General features: G+C 40.8%; 3 protein-coding genes across 3 annotated transcripts; 1 reads left to right on the top strand and 2 right to left on the bottom strand.

Moving 5' to 3' along the window:
* Positions 1 to 73: 73 nt before the first annotated feature.
* Positions 74 to 7,132, bottom strand: dnase2 (deoxyribonuclease II, lysosomal). The gene is made up of 7 exons (XM_067511885.1): positions 6,974 to 7,132; positions 6,449 to 6,543; positions 6,109 to 6,283; positions 5,247 to 5,349; positions 4,082 to 4,246; positions 1,879 to 2,097; positions 74 to 1,625 (listed from the first exon to the last, which is right to left on the bottom strand). Exons 2-7 carry the CDS (start codon positions 6,541 to 6,543, stop codon positions 1,261 to 1,263), a joined length of 1,122 nt encoding a protein of 373 aa, XP_067367986.1. The 5' UTR covers positions 6,974 to 7,132; the 3' UTR covers positions 74 to 1,260.
* A 1,927-nt stretch (positions 7,133 to 9,059) lies between these two features.
* LOC137131075 (uncharacterized) lies at positions 9,060 to 11,953 on the bottom strand. Its single transcript, XM_067511886.1, has 5 exons — positions 11,682 to 11,953; positions 10,837 to 11,310; positions 10,356 to 10,521; positions 9,890 to 10,116; positions 9,060 to 9,703 (listed from the first exon to the last, which is right to left on the bottom strand). The coding sequence occupies exons 2-5, from the start codon at positions 11,290 to 11,292 to the stop codon at positions 9,563 to 9,565; spliced, it is 990 nt and encodes a 329-aa protein (XP_067367987.1). The 5' UTR covers positions 11,293 to 11,310; positions 11,682 to 11,953; the 3' UTR covers positions 9,060 to 9,562.
* Positions 11,954 to 12,498: 545 nt separating this feature from the next.
* pbx2 (pre-B-cell leukemia homeobox 2) lies at positions 12,499 to 18,807 on the top strand. Its single transcript, XM_067511884.1, has 8 exons — positions 12,499 to 12,903; positions 13,543 to 13,616; positions 14,757 to 15,001; positions 15,834 to 16,024; positions 16,506 to 16,641; positions 16,839 to 16,980; positions 17,310 to 17,401; positions 18,027 to 18,807. The coding sequence occupies exons 1-8, from the start codon at positions 12,662 to 12,664 to the stop codon at positions 18,105 to 18,107; spliced, it is 1,203 nt and encodes a 400-aa protein (XP_067367985.1). The 5' UTR covers positions 12,499 to 12,661; the 3' UTR covers positions 18,108 to 18,807.
* The last annotated feature ends 30 nt before the right edge of the window (positions 18,808 to 18,837 follow it).

The raw sequence follows: 18,837 nt of genomic DNA, 5'->3' as shown, positions 1-18,837 counted from the left end.
TACTGACATTTCTATTTGTCCTCATGCAAACAAAACAAAGCAAGGTGAATATACATCAGTGACTAAATGCACGTTTGTTTTAGTCTCTTTATTCAAATACATGGCAGCCAGCATCTTTCATCTTTAAGCAAAATCAAGGTATTGATGTGTAAATGCAATACATACAAAATAGTTTGGGATATGTTATTAAAAACACATCGGAAACACTTGAGAACACAAACCTTCTCTAAACAAAGTATTAAAAACATTCCTCGCACCAAAATGTTGTTTTACGGTCTGTGGTTTAATAATGTCAGTAAAACGTGTGCATGTGCTAAATGATGCACTGTGCGTTGTTCTCTCTGGGAATTTACCCCAGAACCATCGAATGGTAATTTAAACAGAAAGTCAGTGAGGCAGCACTTCTAAGACAACACTGTCTATTCAGTTTCAGTTCAAACATAAACCAGCAGCTGCAAAGACACTTGAACCAGAGCTTTCATGTAAAGTGGCACTTCGACTTTTGTTTTTCAAAAATGAACAGAACATCACACAAATCCTTTTGCTTCCTGCCACATTTGACTACTTGTCCCGCTCCAGCATTGTGCTGTGTGGAATAAATCCAGAAAGAATAATGTAACAACCCTCCAAAGAAACCAATCTGAAACTCACTCTGAACAACTTAATGAACAGGTGATTGTTGCGCCTTAAACGCTCTGAAGTAATTGTCACTAACCGCACTAATGTGAGTATTGAGTGTTAAAAACCTAAACACCTTTCAGAGAGGAAATTATGATTCAATTTTAATTCAAGCGACATTGGTCCTCACACACATTGTGCAAACTGCAGTGTTAGAGAGACAAAACAACACCACGATGTTCCAGAAGTTAGAAACTGACATTTGTAACTATGCTAATAATTAAAAATACAGCGTGTGTGTGCAACTTGTTTCGTGTGTTTAACTTACGCTGCATTCATTACATCTAATATCACAGTTTCTACGGTACTCAAATAACAGCAGGACAGACAGCTGAATGTGCAGTTTTAGTTTTAGTTCCAAGCTGCAAAGCTACATTCATACAGCACGTGGAGCATTATGCACATGGATGAAAGCAAAGTCCGAATCACCTGTGGTTTACCCTAAAGCCACAAACTGCTAAAGTGGATTCAGAAAATAAAAAACCTCTCCAAACCAGATATTTACATGTTAAAAATCAGTGTTTGTACCACTCAGAGCTTTTACTCAGGCCCAGCCCCGTCCCATCTGGATCCAGTAGGACGTCAGCACTGGATGGTCCCACCTTCACAAGCCTCACACTCCAGAGCTGCAGCCCGGTAAGCCTTCCACACTACTGGGTCCTGGTGACACACTGTGCCTCCCCCTCGCTTCTCCTCTGCCTCGTTCCTGTTTATATCTCCCACACACACCCAGCCTCCCCCCTGCTCAGCTGCCGCGGGGCTGACCGCCCATTTAGAGTGATCCTGACTGGCCTTGAAGGTGAACGTCTGCCCCGGATTAATGAGTGTGATGTCCAGGACCTTCCGGCCCAGTGAACAGTCAGAAGCGAGGACGCCTGTGGAGCGTACCCAGAACTGCACCAGGAGATCAGACTTGAGGGTGGGGGCCACAAAGGCATGATATAGGTCTGAATAAACAGAGCGACAGGAAAGATAAGAACATGTTTGAATTACTTTATTGCCTGTAAACTTTAAGTGACCTAAGAAAACAGAAAGATAGAACCGAAGGGAATATGATTAAAGGGGTATTTGAAAAACATAAATCAGAGCTCGTCATGCTCAAACTGGACATTTTAGATCTGAAAAGACATTGTATGTGAACTATACCAGGATTAAATGCTGCGAGACCACTACAACAAAATACTTTCTGGAAAGTCGTACCATTGTCAAAAGAGGCTCCTTTGGCAAAGCTGATGAAGTCGGTTCCCTCCTTTGAGGTCAGAGTCACGCTGCGATTGGATACACTTTTGACATCTGGAAAGATGTGACCGGACAGATGTCTTTTCTCACAGACCTCAGCCAGTGAGGGAACCAGGGACGCCAAGGACTCTGGGACATCGCAGTCGTACACATTAGGCTGATTGATCTGCAGCTGCTCTCCTGAGGCCCAAAACAAAGGAGATTTAAGGAAAATGCTTCTAAAGACAAAACAAGCTTACTTTACCTTTATTATGTATTAAAAATAAAACTGATGTGTACTTGCATCAAAACTTAATACGTCTGTTATTTTCCAGTGAACTGATTCATCAGTTAGTCTATTAAATGTCTTCAACATCTTCAGATAGTTTGTTTTATCCGTCCAGTTCAAACCTCAAATAAATCCAACTTAGATTTGGATGAGAAAAGGAGCAAATCATCACAAGATTTGAACAACTACAATCAAAGCACTTTTAGCCACGGTAGCTGGATGGCTCTAGGGATGGTGGTGTGAGTCTGTTGGCTGATTAACAACTTTGAACAAGACTGGGGTATTGTACGAACTGCTGGACTGATTGCCCTATCATTTTGTACAGATCTACAAGATCTCCAGAAAAGAAATCCAAACGTCGTGGTCATCTCCTGATTTTCTCTCTCCTGAATAAAATATCTCAATGACTACTGGATGGAAATTATCCTCATCTTTTCCTTAGGATTTAAATAGCTTTAAAATAAGCCGCCACCACTGTTGTCAGCTGACTTGTTATTGTGCAATGGCTTTTATCAATATGACAACAAATACACAGCGTTTGTGAAAAACAGGCTTTAAAATGGAATAAAAACAACCATATTGACTGATTTGGCTGTTTCCTTCATCTACACTGGTTTTGCTCTATTTTCATGTTTTTTTTTAGCTGCAGTTCATTGAGCTTTCATGGGCCCAGCGTTAACCCGCTTAATATTTCAGTACTCGATCTGCATTCAAAGTGAGCAGTTGAGCTAATCAAAAAACACCCAAGCATTTGTTTCTGACAACACACTAGTCTATGCATAATGGATGGGCAGTATTCATGGACTTGCTGTGAAAAAAACTGACAGTAGTGTTAAATCTCACTTTTGCCTCATCGGTGCTTCCTAAATGAAACGCGAGGAGGCAAAAACACCTCGGACACGCTCACAGTCTCCCTGCTGCAACTTATGGAACAAATGGCTGCTGTAATGCGAGGGCCAATATCTCTATGGTTACATACCTCAGTCTAATTACATGACCCCAGGCACTGCCATAGCAACTGTGCCAACTGCTGGGTCTGCCAGGTAACTGCAGAGGCAGCGCGGCGACATGGTGATGGCACCTGTTTACACTGATTATCTTGGATTAGGATTGTTGTTGTCGTGTCAATACCTGAGTCGATTATTAAGTGCTCAGAGATGACAGGGCAACAATGTGAAGAAATCCTTGTTAGGATGAGACAAGGATTCCCTCTAAGACGAAATGTAACCCTACACAGATCGCACAAGTTCCCCATTAAGGCTTCACAAAGGCAGTAATGTTTTCATGCTGGTGCAGACGATAGAAATGATGTGCTGAACATCAATCTTAGTAGTTTTCCATTTTGTGACAACAAATGACTGATGTTTAGGGATCTTGAGGAATGTTCATGGGAACGGCTCAGAAAAAAGGCCTAAACCTTCATGGGAAACCAGGACTAAAACATGCTGAAGCTTGGAATGGAAACTCTTAAAATGTCATTACAGGTTTTATCCTTTGTCTTCACTGAAGGGCCTTCATTATGTTAGCGGGGAATCATATGATGATGATGACTGATATGGTGAATTATATGCAATTATCTGCAAATTATCTGCAAAACAATATATCATACGGTTAATTATTATTCAATAGACAACATATGAAAGGCTACAACAGCTCTGTAATGCACTGTTAAATAAACTGGCTTTTAAAAAATGAACTCTCCTCATCAATTGAAGCTCATTGTTAATTAAAACATGTTAATGTACTGTATTAGCAGGCAGGAAACAGCGTTTGAGTGTTCATGGGCGGCCCGCTTCTTCTCTTTTTCACTCACGTGGCCGTCCACTTAACCATCCTAATAGAGTGTTAACTGCATTTTTATAACAAGTCTGTCACATGGCAGAATACCAGTCCTACCAATGGTCTGGAAGCGGTCAAGCGGGTAGGTAACGCAGATGAAGTTTTGCCCATTGGTCACACCGCTGCTGGGGTAATAATACTCTCCTGCCTGTCGTTCAGCGGGGAAGTGAGGGGTGCTGTGGACCAGCCAGAAGCCCTGGTTTTTATCTAGCATCACCACACCTGCAGCACAGAGAAATGATGACAACTGTCAGTGAAAAAGAAAAAAAAAAAAACAAAGAAGAAGAAAGAAACTAAAATACAAGACCTTCCAGATGGTTCAATGACATCAAAACTAAGTCCCCTTAACTACACTATTTCTACATAATCACAGGAGATTTAAATTCATGACAATCTGCTCGGATTCCATCTGTAAGTGATTACACAAACAATTTGAGTCCCGATGAGACAGAACAGTAGAAAACATCCAACATAGTGTTGGAAACTTACTGTTCCAAGCACAATTACAAAATACATGCAATGTGATGAAGCAGGATTTGACACTATTTTTTTCATATCAGTAACAGTTTATTTTTACTTATAAAAATGTTTAATACACTGCACTATATATTTTCAGTTCTTCCCTTCCAACTATTGTATAACCTCAAATTACATTAAAAATCGTAGTATTTATTCATAGGTTTGTTTGAAAGTTTTGTGGCTGTCGTTTGAACTCTAAAATGTTATAAATAAATATTTTTATGTTTGTTTTATATGCATTTCTCTGACTAATCTGTGGCTGTACACATCAACAATACATCCACTTTTGCACGTTTATAAGGGACATCTAGCTCAAACTAATGCAGCCCAGTGTCACAGGCCATAAATTCTCACTTCAATAATGTTATAATGTTTCGTTTTTGTTTAAGATTTGATTGGTTAAGACAGGTGTTGAATAGACTTGATGATAATTCTGAAGCATGGAATACCTACAGTTTCATCAACTATTAAACAGTACAACCTTAAAGTCAGAATTAATTGCAGGTCTGTTGTATTTGACTACATTAATTTAGCTGGCTGCACCTACTAGCTTGACTTATTGTTCACCTGCTGTTGTCATAATATACTGTATGTGGCGCATTTGCCACTGTTTACTGATTTTCTGTGTTAAGTCAAATCTTCTACAGCCTGTCCGGGCTATGGGAGTATTAGGGTATTAGAGCCCCGCAGCTCTGTTGTTCACCTTTTGTGTGCCCCCCTCTGCTTCCACTGTTGTCAACCCATCTGTCACCAAAGTCTTCAAGTGGCTTCTGGTCATTGTAAAGGATGTACGCTACCTCACTGTTCTGTGGAGAGGACAGAGATTTTTTGTTTTTATTAAGTGAAATGAAAAACTATCATCCTTGGACACACACAGGCGCAATTTGAGCTGCGAAACTAAAATAAAAGAAGGATCCATCATGTGGTTATGAGTGGCCTTAATTAATTGTTTCTCAATTAATAGTGTTTTATTCTATTACTGTTCATAAATTTTGTTGTGAGCCTAGTTTGTGTCTTTTTGAATTGGGTTGTGAGTATTCTATGTTGGGTATTTGTATATTATAAAATAAACACTAACAAAATAAAACAGCAGAGCTTTGATAAGTTAAAGTACATTTGTGGAGATGTTTTGTATGAGCTATATTTTTGAAACTATAGCATAAGACTCTCACAGCTGCAGTGTGACAGAAAAACAGACTGCATATAAATTTACACATTTTCAGTTCTCATTCTCAGTTTGTCATTCGGACATAACAAACGGTGGATAAAATGGTTTTACTAGACACTTCTTTTAAAAAGTGCTTACCACTAAATTTCATAACTTCTATAATATGAGAAGTCTTGTGACTGCAGCAAAAAAAATAGAAGCAAGCAAAAAAAAACTGTTTGCTTATGATATTCTATTTCTGCTGATGTCTGGATGTACTTTCAAGTTATTACTACTAACGATGCTTAAGTAATGTATAGTTCTCTTACAGGGCAAATATAAGAGAAAGGTGTATAGAGGAAAACAAACTTTGTTTAATTAATTATAGACAAAAAAAAAAAACATAATGGAAGCAGACCTTTCCTTGGGAGTACAGCTGTCCAACAGTCCTTCCCAGGGCTCCTGTGGTGTCGTTGACTGTCCCTTTCCCTTCAGTCCATCCTTCACTCCCTTTCTCCAACAGTAAATACATCTCACCCTCCTCTTTGGGAGATTTTCTGCTATGTTCCTTAGGCAGCTTGTACATATAGAACCTAACACAAACAAAATACACAGATGTGTGGCAACTGTTTACACTGACGATTGACGGGACTTCCTACACAGGTTTTCAAATTTATGTTTCAGCCTTATACAACGCACGATACCTGGGTTATAACAAAAGAAAAAAAAAAGTGGTAAGACAGTTAAAAATTAAATACCAATCAACAGCGTCCCCTCGGTCATTGTAGCAGGTGATTGGTGAGGTGTCGCCCTCTAGAGGCACAAAGGAGAATAGCAGGGAGAGGAACAGCATCTAAGCACAAGTCAGATTAATTTTGGTCATTATAAACATATATATAAACAACTGAAAATAAATCGAACGTTGCATTTAACTAGTTTTCATTTTTTTAAACAGTTTGTAATGCAATAAATAGGTGGATCTTTCTAGATGAGGCAGGTCGCCGCACATGCATTACTAAAAATGTATCTTGTAATACTCTCATTTCACTTTTAAATATAGTTTTCAAATAAACAAAGTGGAATTGAACGTAGCATAAAATGAAATGCGCTCAGGTTAAATGCCCACGTAAATGCACTCAGTCGCCTAAAATCCAACAAACTAGATCTGAATCTGAACTTCTAAGGGAGAAACTAAAGCAAAGCAGCGTGGGCACAAGAGAAGACAGCTAAAAATTAAAGTCTAGCACCAAAGGCTCCACAAGTTATTTAAGCCCCACACCCACCTTTGACTAGACGTGTTGTTTCCTCAAAAGATTCTAATCGTCTATCTGTCAGATCCCAATCCAGCGCTTCCCTGTGAGTTACATCCTTGTTTTGGTCTGGGACTGTAAGAGCAGGATAAGACTGTGACGTTCCTGTCAAGAGACAGCGGAAGGAGACATCCTACGGGATGACGTAGGACGTTTTTAAATAAAGACATTTTAAAAAAGCACAACGTACTAGTTTTACTTTAAGAGTATACACTGTACTACTGTACGACAGATACTTCAGAAACATACGTTTAACACAGTTTAAAATGCTCCATAACTTCGTCACCTTTTGTCCCATCCTTGTATAAAAATCATATATTTGAATCAGGTGGTCAGTGACGTAATTGAAATAGCGGCGCCGCACGGAAACCATTCATTGCTACAGTATAAAAAAAAATGAAATACAAATATATATGTATATAATAATCAATGATGTTTTCGATAAACTTGGGGTTATTTTCACGATTAATTGATTAAATAAGATAGATTAAAATGGTCATGCTGACGACATTTATGAAACTTTTTTATAAGTTTGGGACTCTGATACATGCAACATACATTATTTCAGTTATTTCTGTGGTAGCAAACCTCCGGAGTACGGTTAGACTGCAGGTTTAAAGAGCAACTTCACCAATTTTTAATTTGCTTTCTATTTATATCTATCTAGTTTAGGGTGTTAATGTAGCTTAATGCTTTGAAACTTCCCTTTTACTTCTCTATGTTAAAATATTTCCTGCTCCAGATGACATCATCAGTTACTTAGAACCAAAAGAAGCAAGTTCAAAATCAGTGAAGGTTTCGTAGACTTGTGTTTGTGTGTTTATGTGTTTACTACCTCTCAAGTAGCCATCTGAAACAACATCGATGATACTAATAATAATGGCAAATACCACTTGACCTATTTAGTATCTGCTCTTTGAAAGAACATACCAGCTAGCTGGACCTAACTATAGCATGCACTGCATGTGCCAATAGTCACCTTTAATCTGATTGCTTGGGCGGTTGCTTTTAGAGAGAATCTTTCACAATGTTAGTAAAAAGTTTTTTTTTGTTTTGTTTTTACATCCTTTTCTTCTCCTATTTGTTTGAAATGTTGTTTGATTAGAATCAGACTAAGAGAATAGCAGGTCACAGGACCAAACCGCCAAAAACAACATGTTATCAAGTCATCATAGCCTTTGATGTTGCATCTAAAGTTAAACTAGAATTTTAACAAAAGCACTTAACTTTGGAAGCATTTTTTTTTCTTTTAGTTGACAACGACGTTGGTCAGAGTGCTGCTATGTTCACACTCGCTCTGTTTGAGGAAGTGATAAGCCGCCCTCCTGACACCTTTAACCTCCTTGTGCAGACCAACTAGAATTTCCTCAGAAAGCTTTCCTCTGAGCTGGGTGCAGGGGTGGCAAGTTTTCACGAGGCCCCTTCTGGTTGATCAGACACTGCGGCCCTGCATTATACCATGAGGTATTTTTGCAAGGGTATTAGGTTCTGGAAACCAGAAGGGTTTTTCTTGAGGCCCACATTTGTTCAATTTAGCTGTAACCTTTAAGGAATTTCTTCACAGTGACTATGTCACAAAACACATTGAATGTTTTACTAAACTGGCTGTTAAACAGTTTATGACTATTTTCAGATGTTTATGAATTAAAATCATTGAATATGCTGTAACGATGTTATAAACACTGTGTGCCTATAGCACTGTAAATCACCTACAAATAAAAGCTGTATTGTAATCAACAATCAAAAGCTTTCAGTCCAATTCTTCCGTGACAAGTTGACACCATGATCTTGGTCCTCATTTGTTTTTCCCTAAATGACACATCATACACTAATCTCACTCTGTGTGCATGGTTTGATTTTTGTGAAGCAGAATGTTTAAGATAGATAAGAGTTTTATCACGGTAATGTAACCTAGCAGGGGAACGATAATTGACGCTGAAACTGCTAAAATGATACGGAGTTTTTGATTTGCAAAAAAATAAAAAATACGCTCTAACGTTATCCTTGTGTTAAATGCATTTTGTATTTAGCTCACAAATTTTGCAGCAACTGCAACAGCTCAGAAACACATTTTATTAATTTTTTGGAGGAGATTTCTCCAAATACAGTTAAGCAATGTGCATCCGTGGAGCTATTATCTCCTCACTATCATCCCTGGTGTGTTTAAAGTCTACTCTACAAATAAGGAGAACAACAGAAATCAGTAGACTGCCACTTCCATGTTAAGAAGAGGAACACACATTCAAAAACATTCAACATTGCAGACATTCAATACATTTCTATATTAGGCAATATTAAAGCATATCTACTGACCCTAGGAATTAAGAAGGAAACATTAACTAGAATCTTCACAATCTCCTCAGGAACATTGCTAATAGTCATTTTGAAAGCCCTTTTGCTCAAATATTAGCGTTTTTGCTACAATTTCAACAGCTAACCAACACTAGAGGAGTAACAAAGCATCGTTAAAGTTGACAATAAAACCCGCTTTAATTTTGCAGGAAATCGAATTAAAAAGGCTACGACATTAGGAGAGCTACCACAGTTTTTTTTTTTTCCATCTCAGGTTTGCAGCAAGCATGGGAGTTCAGTCCTCTGTTCATCCATGCGTCCCCCCTGGACCCTCAGGAGCAGGGAGAAAAAGTCGTCATCGTCCATGGGACCGGGAGCCCTGCTGCGCTGGTCCTCCAGCCTGCCCTGGGCCTGTGTTGGGAATAAAAGTGGGTGGGAAATTCAATGCCTGGAGTGAAGTGAGTCTCTGACGTTGACATGGTTCTTAAGTTTCGCAAGCTGTTGTGACTTGTGAGAAAATTAGATTTTTCTTAAGGACAAAGTTGGTAACGCCTCATACCATGATAAAAACATTCAAACTAGTTCTCTATTACTCACTTGCGTTGTGAGAATCATATTATAAAGATCCTCTTTGGGCATGGGAACGGGTGCAGGCTTTTTCACAAAAGAGAGTTGCTTTATGCTGCCTCTAAAACTCCTGGATTTTGGTTTGGGAGCCGACCTCTCGAGCTGCGCCCTCTGGTCATCCAGTCGGCGAGCTTGGGCGGTGGCTACCAGGTCAAAAAACTCCTCTTTCTGCAGCGAAGTCATGGAGGAAAAGACAACTGTGGATAAATGAGATAACCGAGATTGGATGGTCAGATGCAGGGAGTTCTCAGCGGAGACACCGAGGCATAAATAGTCACACAAGTTCTAAATGATTGTTCAGTTGCTGAGTTTCATTTTGTTTCACCTTGACCGACATGAGTCAGCATCACTACACGAAAACATATTTAAAGCAGCTGCATCGGTTTCATCATCTCACTACCACAAAACACAATCCAACTTCTCAAAGTGTCCCCACCTCTGTTTGACGGCTTGCTGGCATTGGGCTCGGAATGGCACCTCCGCCTCCTGATCCCACCCTCCATCCTGAAGGAGCAACGCTGGTCATTGAGCCGTCTCCCCTCCTGAAGGGTGCAGACCAGCTCGTACAGGGCCTCCGGGAATTCGGGGGTTAATCGGTGAGCCTGAGAAAACGCGGGTAGGTGGCAGAAGAAGAATGAGAGAGGGAGGGAAGGTTTCTCAGTGAGTGGCCTCAGACTGTTTGTTGCCGCAGCAAAAGAATTCACTCAGCTCCTCTGTACTCCCACATGCTCAGTAACAAAAGGCTGCTTGCTGTTTTTCCACCTCAAGATAGTTTTTTCCTCACAGGGCGGCTGGTTAACAAAGTTAACAGCAATACAAACAAAAACTATTCAATGTTTAACCTACGAAGTGAGTTGCTGTGAGGTGTGCACACACAAGGTGTGCTCAACAAAAGGCTAAAACGAAAGTTTACACACCTTTTTTGAATCCTGTTCTTGGCTTTGCGTCCCTTCGGTTTGTTGCTCAGAGAAATGTAGTCTCTTTGTGTCCACTTGAGGGTCATTTTGTGTGTCCTTTTCCTCCGTGTCACGTGGTTTCTCAGGTTTTTCATTAATCCCCATCACTTTGACTGTTTGCCCAGTAGTCTCACTATTCTCTACGTCCTGTCCATCATTTGTGCTTTCAGTTTGCTCTGGTGGGTCCTTTTGGCTCTCCGCTGTGTTGGCTTGTTGTTTTCCCAGATTCTGCTCTTCAAAACCCATTTTACGTTCTATACTTTCTTCCTTCTCGTTCTCCCTTGTGTGAGCTTCTTCCTTGTACAGAGCTCCCCCTCTTTCAGCGACTCCCTCAGTTATGTCTCCCTCCTCTGTGATGACAAGAGGCTCCAGCAGTCCCTCTCCTGTCAATTCAGTGTTGATCTCTGGGCAGTCCATTATTCTAGCTGGTAAATCCTGACATCAAAATACACAGAATCAGAAGTTAGATCGAGTACGTTGGGGAGCCCATTCTTAATTTTTCTGAGAAAAAAATCAAACGTATCTGTACTAAAGTGGCATGGAATCCACGGCTGTAGAGCAGCTGTGTCTTTCACTTGCTAAGTATGTCTGAGAAACTAGTTTGGCAGGTCCTAGCATGTTGACTACAGATGTTTAAGCCAAAGAAAATCCAATTGTAAGTCAGCAGTGTAACACACGATCAGGGCAGATGTTGACTTCTTGAGACTAATGTTTCTGTTGTATATTTTACCAAATGCGGTTGTTTAGTCATGTAAGTGAACTTGTGTACCAAGCGGCAAATGTAAATTCAGCAGTTTCATTCTTACCTTGATCTGTTGAAATTTCTCCCTTCAAAGATTCATCTCTTGACGTCCTCGCAGGGTGAAAACGTCATTTTTCGCTCGCCACTTGCCTTGTCAATATCTCAGGGGGAAGAGAAACACTGCAATGAAGAGTTTTACATTTCAATGTGGCAAGTGCTCGCCTTTTCTGTCTGACTTGCTACCTTCCCTCTCGGCTCCTCTCTTCCTGTTCCTCTTACCACAGCCCACCCCTATTTATTTGGGCCGCATCTGACAAGCCATGCTATTGTGAAATATTACTGCCAAAACAAAAGGAACATCCTACATGCTTTTGGGCAGCCTAGGAACGATCCCAGACAGAGGCTTTTCGTCATGTGAGATGAAGTTAAAGCTGTCAAATAATCCACAGGCATCTGCTTCTTTAACTGCTTTCTCATTTGACTATGACAGACACAAGTGCAACCTGTTGAAAGAGGCGCACAGTTCTTCTGACACTGCTGTGGTTTTGGCACACATCCTGTTGACTCGCAGCTAAAACGAGAAGTAGACTCAGACAAGTGAGAGATTCAGTCTGAGTGAAATCCTGCAGAGAAACTGAAAAGTAGCCTCTTGAACCCCAATGACTCTGTTTACGCTCGTAAACGTGTTTAGTGCAAAAATAGCGATTCCAGTCATTTCCATTGGTATTTGTTCGAGCAAATAAATGGGTTATTCCCTGCCACAGACACAAACACACAAACATCCATCCTCACACACACACCTTCTCCCTTCTGAAAATCCAGGGCGTGCAGATGTTTTGTTGTTGTGGTAGCATTTAACCGTGCAGTTGCGCGGCTGGCGCCTTACAAAAGCACTGGGAGCCGCACGCTGCAGTGTGCTTACGTGGTTGTACCTTTTCCTGTAAATCGCTAGGGGAACGCGCTTTGTGCGATGCCTCGGATCAAGTTGTGTTGTGTCTGTGAGCACAGTTGGGCAGCAGTCGTCGCCACTGTGCGTCGCTGAAGATGTTGCAGCAGCAGCCTCTGACGGGCAACGGGCCCTCCAACGGCCGTGGACTCGGCATGAGCGGCCACCCCGGGATGCACGCGCTGAACTCGGTTCGTCAAGCTTCTCAACACCGGCCCGACGGAGGGGACTCGGGCCTCGAGGGCACAGAGAACGGACACGAAACCCGCCGAGATATCGGCGACATACTGCAGCAAATAATGACAATTACCGACCAAAGTTTGGACGAGGCTCAAGCAAAGTTAGTGACAACTTTGATTCTTTTTATTCGTAATGCCACTAACGCCGCGGCTGCTTTTTGATTCACCGTGTTGTAGACTCCGACTCAAACGACAAAGTTTCCTGAACTTCGACCTATTATTTACTTTATTTAGCCAGGCGGTAACTAATTACCCCACGGCAGCTAGCGAAGACAAAGTTGGTTTAGTTATATTGTGCTCAGATTCGGGTCTGTTTGCGGTTGCGTTGGCTTTTGTTTATTGTTCCTTTGCTCTCCTTTACAACAGCGCGTCTTTTAGCAGCGCCGCTCCGGAACGTAGCCATTGTTAGCTCGCTAGGCTGCGTTAGCCGCGCTAGCGAGCTACGGCCACAATAGGCAGCTAACGTGTGGAGCTGTCGAAACAATTAAAGCATTTCTCTGTATATGTTTGGACGCCACATCATCATCATAAACAACTGGGGAAAACGGCTAAACCCGCTGGCTAGCGCATACTGACAACTCACTACTGGCTAGCTACCTTGTTAGTTTGCAGCTAGCCAGAAGCTAACGTTTGCTAAAGGTAGCGGTGTCTCAATGTGTGTTTTGGTTTTTGGCGATTTGTATGTTGTTCGCCTATTATGCGAGCTAAGTTGCAGCTCATGCTCTTTTGTTTGTGCGCAGGAAACACGCACTCAACTGTCACCGGATGAAACCCGCATTGTTCAGCGTTCTGTGCGAGATCAAGGAAAAAACTGGTAACGTTTCGTTCTTTGACCTGGGTTTTTGAGTTTAGCCGACAGACATTGGTGGTTTGTTTTGGTGTGAAGCGGAATCCTGTTGCAGCGTTATGACACAGGGTTGTTGACACCGTTGTCATCAGAAGCCATTAAAATCATGAACAAGTTTTAAGGCTCAAGTAGTCGATACACACATAATGAATTTGATGCCGATAGTAAATAACTAATAATATTTTTGCGCCTAACGTCAATAACAAACACACAGAAGGATACACATCATTAGGCAGCTGTTAGGTAAATTGCCGTTTAGTTTAAAAAACAAAAACAAGTGACAGCTGATGGGCATATAGACATAATGCTTACAAGGCCTGTTTAAATCACTTACAGCAGTCACAGGAAGTCAATAGGGCAACCAGTACTGTTATTAATGTAATTCATTCCATAGAAAATTTTTTCATCATTTGTTGTGCAAAGCAAACTTCTCTGCTTTCTGGCATTAATAAGTCAGAGAAATTGCACAAGTGTTTCTATAATGCAATCGGCGAGTTAACGTGGTGCACCAAAGCAACACGATGAGGAATGGCTGAGGAATCCACATCTAAACCAAGATTCACCATGGCAAGGGCCAACCTGCTCCACAGCAAGTTACCTTCAGAGGATTACATCAAAACCTGTCAACAGAGACAACTGGAGTCATCATTCAGACAGGACTCTTGACAGGGACTAAAGCAAATGCAATACTGCGCTAAATAAGAAAAGAACAACTATTTTTGCAGATTTGCTCTTCATAAGTCACTGGTTTCAAAACATTTTCTAACAAACTGAGGGACAGCTTATCACTAAATAACAAGCCACATAATCACTATCAAATTCATCGAATATTTTATTTCTGACACTGTCTATACATTTATAACTTATATCATCTTATTTATGACTGCAGGTCTGAAGGGAAGACTGTGATAACTGGTGTTTTATATATTTAAGAAAAGTAATCCATAGCCTACTGTTATTTATAGGCTTTATAGTGTGTTTCACACACAAATCCATAGACATTTGTGTCATGTGCTATATATAGATTTTAACATAGCAACTGTACACTACACGAATCGTTTTAGGTAGGAAATGTACTATAAATACTCTAATTTGTCTTACTGACAGGCCTGTCAATGAGGAATGCACAGGAGGAGGAACCCCAGGATCCTCAGCTGGTGCGACTGGACAACATGCTGCTGGCGGAGGGTGTGGCAGGGCCAGAGAAGGGTAGTGGGGCTGCTGCTGCTGTATCCGCAGCCACCAGCTCGGGAGGGATGTCCCCTGACAGTTCACTTGAACACTCCGACTACAAAAGCAAGTTGAGCCAGATTCGCAGCATCTATCACACTGAACTGGAGAAATATGAGCAGGTAGTGTGTCGTAACAGGAGACGAGCACTGACATTGCCTGTACACGCTTGCTTGTCCTAAAGCTGCTCACCAGAGGCGTAAACTATTGGCATGTTGGGTCTAGAAATCACTGCACATGACTTTCCTCATCCTGGAATATGTTTATGTCGTTGCATTGCTAACTATACACAGCAGGCGTAAGATCCATATGTCTCTATCAGAGCCTTTCTAAAAAGGTTTTCTTTCAAACGTAAAATGTTTTTCAAAAATTTTAAGTGGCTTGTTGAGTTTGCTGCACATAAGTGGTAAATGATCTGCACCTATATGTCACTTTTCTACCTTACTGGTACACAAAGCGGTTTACACTACTATTCATTCACCCATTAGCACTAACAAGCACACACACACACTCGCACACCAATGGGGGAGCTGCTAAGCGAAGTTCAGTGTCTTGCTGAAGGACACGAGGAGCTAGGAACCAACAACCCTACAATCGGTGGATGAGTGCGCTACCTCCTGAGCCACAGTCAGCCCCACGTAATTTTTCATTAACACGGTACAGAATGCAGCTGATGCATGGATGATGCATTCCTATGTTTAATTTACCAGCGGGACATCAAAACAGTCATGTTAATACATATTTCTACATGTATTCAGAGACATACAGGCATATTAAACTGCCAATTTGTACATAATTTTGTATGACTTGACAAGGTGTAAGCTTGGCGTGTGGTACAATTTGCCTTTCGCTGAGATACATCCCAGCAAATCAACATGAAAAAATTCACACAGCTTCATTGCTTTGTGCGTTTCGGTCCATCACTGTCTATGTTTTTATGCCCTGCATACCCAGGCATGCACTGAGTTTACCACCCATGTGATGAACCTCTTGAGGGAGCAGTCACGTACACGGCCTGTGACCCCACGGGAGATCGAGCGTATGGTGGCCATCATCCACCGCAAGTTCAGCTCAATTCAGACTCAGCTAAAGCAAAGCACTTGTGAGGCAGTCATGATCTTGAGGTCCCGCTTCCTCGATGCCAGGTGGGTGTGGATGTATTTAACTTAAAAAAATCTTTCCTAAATATTGTGCTTAAAATCTTTGGAGTGTCTGATAACTTCGTAGGTTTGCATATTATTCTTTTTTGAAGGACAGATTCACACATTTGTGCTGGTGTCCTAGTTTAAACCGTGGTGATTTGCTTAATTTTACAAATGCTTATGCTTATAGGTCAGAGTGAAGGAAAAATGCTTTGTTAATTCAAGATATTGCTGTTGCATATTTACCAAATAACATTTTCCTCATTTTTTTTTAGCCTTTCCATGTCAGCATGCACCTTCTTATACACATTGCAAAGTAGAACTTGTATTCTATATCATTATATAGCCACTCGGGTTCATATGGAAACCCTGATCACCTCTTAGACTTCAAATAAAAACTTTGACTTGTGAAACAGCATGTAATTGCTACCAAAGGAAAGATTGATGGCAAAAGGTTTTCCATCACCTTTTTATGTCTCATCAGACGCAAGAGGCGTAACTTCAGCAAACAGGCCACAGAGGTCCTGAATGAGTATTTCTACTCCCACTTGTCCAACCCGTACCCCAGTGAAGAAGCCAAAGAGGAACTTGCCAAACAGTGTGGAATCACGGTCTCTCAGGTAAATCACTAAGATCACTGTGCTTGTGGAAACATGCACTAATTAAACTCATAGCTGGTTAGGCCATCTTAAAAGCATATGATTTCTAATTCCTCCGTTGTTGGAATAATATGATAAAACTTTTATTTGCACAGTAATTTTAAGGAGTAACACTACGGCCAAAGACTCTGTAGTAAGTGTTTTTGTTTTTCTGCTAGGTCTCCAACTGGTTTGGCAACAAGAGGATCCGCTACAAGAAAAACATTGGCAAGTTCCAAGAGGAGGCCAATCTCTATGCCATGAAGACCGCCTTGGGGGCCAGGCAGGGCGATGATTCACCACATACTCCCAACTCAACAGGTACTGAAAGATAATGAAACGTACAGAACGCAAGTACTCACCTTGAGAAGGGGGAATAAATTGTTAGCTCCGCCCTTCTCTGCTACAGTTTGTTAATGATGAGCTGACATTGTCAACTCGTTTTCTAACCTCTGACCTAGGTAACTGGTGTTTGCTTTTATTTATTTTATTGGATCATGTTTTTATTTTATTATTTTTTTTTTTATACAGCACCTTTACACATTGAAGCAAACCCAGTTTGCTGCACATTTGCTTAAACAGATTAGAAATGTCTATATGTAAAACCGGCACGCTTCTTAAAGGTAATGAGCTTATACTTCTATCTTTAGGGTCTGGGTCCTTCTCCCTGTCTGGGTCAGCTGACTTGTTCCTCGGGGTTCCACCTGTGAACGGTGAACAGTCCTACCAAATGGGAGTGCAGGTAATTAAATACTACTTATCAAGTATTTACACTCACAGCTGGCGATGTGGTAGTAGTTAATCAACCAGTGTTCCCTGTGTAACCAAAGCCTGATAAATTAGTGTTCCAGAGCTCCACTGTTCTACAAAAACACACACATCAATAAGCTATACTCTTGTTTCAAAACCTAGTTGGGATCAAAAACCTACATACACCACACTGATAGAATTTTTACTGTCATCATTGAGCACAGACACATTACAATAAAATATTTCTCTGCTTTCAAATACCTCAGGGGGATGAGTTAAATGCAGATCAGAAGCCTGTGGCTGCCCACGAATGCATAGAACAGTTTTACTGTAACATGCGTGTGTAAATGTGTATGTACTCAAAGATGACTATAAAGATTTAAAAAGTTGCTTTTGAATAACACATCAAAAAGGAAGAGTTTCTCCAATAGCATTACCAGGAAATGTATTATTACTGTAACAGATCACAGCTGAATTAATCCCAAACCTCTTTATCTGGTTTTACAGAATAGTTGACAATAATGTTTTCAAACACTTTTATTTAAAGGAATTAAACACTTAAACACAAAATGACAGATAACAAACTGTTTGTTTGTTCCTTTCTTTGGATTTCTCAGGCTAACGGGAACTGGCAGGGCCGAAGCTCACCCCCGTCTGGCGCCTCGCCCCACAGCGACCACTCGGAAAACTCCGACTGATGGCGCTGCCCACTGGCACCGAATGACAGTGATGGAAAGATTGACGATGGAAAAGACAGAAAGAATGATATCACACTTCCCACTTGGCTGCAGTTGTTTTTGTATGTTGTTTGGTTTGATTATTTTTAAATGTACATTGATTTCTTTTCTTACCACTCAGCGTCGGTCACTATTATGTTTGTATGATTAGCTGAGTGCATGGATGGCAGAGTGAAAGCGTGTGCGTTTTGTGTGCATGCAAGTGTGGTTTTACTATCGGGGTAGTAGGGTTTGTTTTCCACTACTTTTGACATGTTACTGAGGTGTGTTTGTGGTTGGGAATGGGAGGGTGGGACTACATTATTATTTTTAGCACACTATATCATTGGTATTAATATTATTGCTGTTTTATTATTAGTGCTACAACTATTTTCATTTTAACAGCTCAGAAAGAGAGAATGCATTTAGTGAATGAGAGGGCAATAGAGAAAAATCCAAAGATTTTGTGTGTTTGTTTCTCTGTTCTTTATTTTTTTCTTTCTTCCCTTTTTTTTTTTTTTTTTTTTAACTGGGCTAATGTGTCCCTGTAAAATGAATGAGGTGCGCCTGAGTCCATATTAATGGTTTGAATGAGTGTATCAACAGTGCTGTCTTTTGTTCTGTACAGTGAAACACCTGTATTCTCTCTACCTCTTTTACAATAAAGACTCTGTATTCACTACCGGCTGGTGACTTGTTCCGTTATCTGTAG

This window comes from Channa argus, chromosome 7, assembly GCF_033026475.1.
Source record: "Channa argus isolate prfri chromosome 7, Channa argus male v1.0, whole genome shotgun sequence".
In the NCBI taxonomy this organism is placed as follows: Eukaryota; Metazoa; Chordata; class Actinopteri; order Anabantiformes; family Channidae; genus Channa; species Channa argus.
The sequence above is the reverse complement of the archived record's forward strand: the minus strand, read 5'-3'. Positions and strand labels throughout refer to the sequence as shown.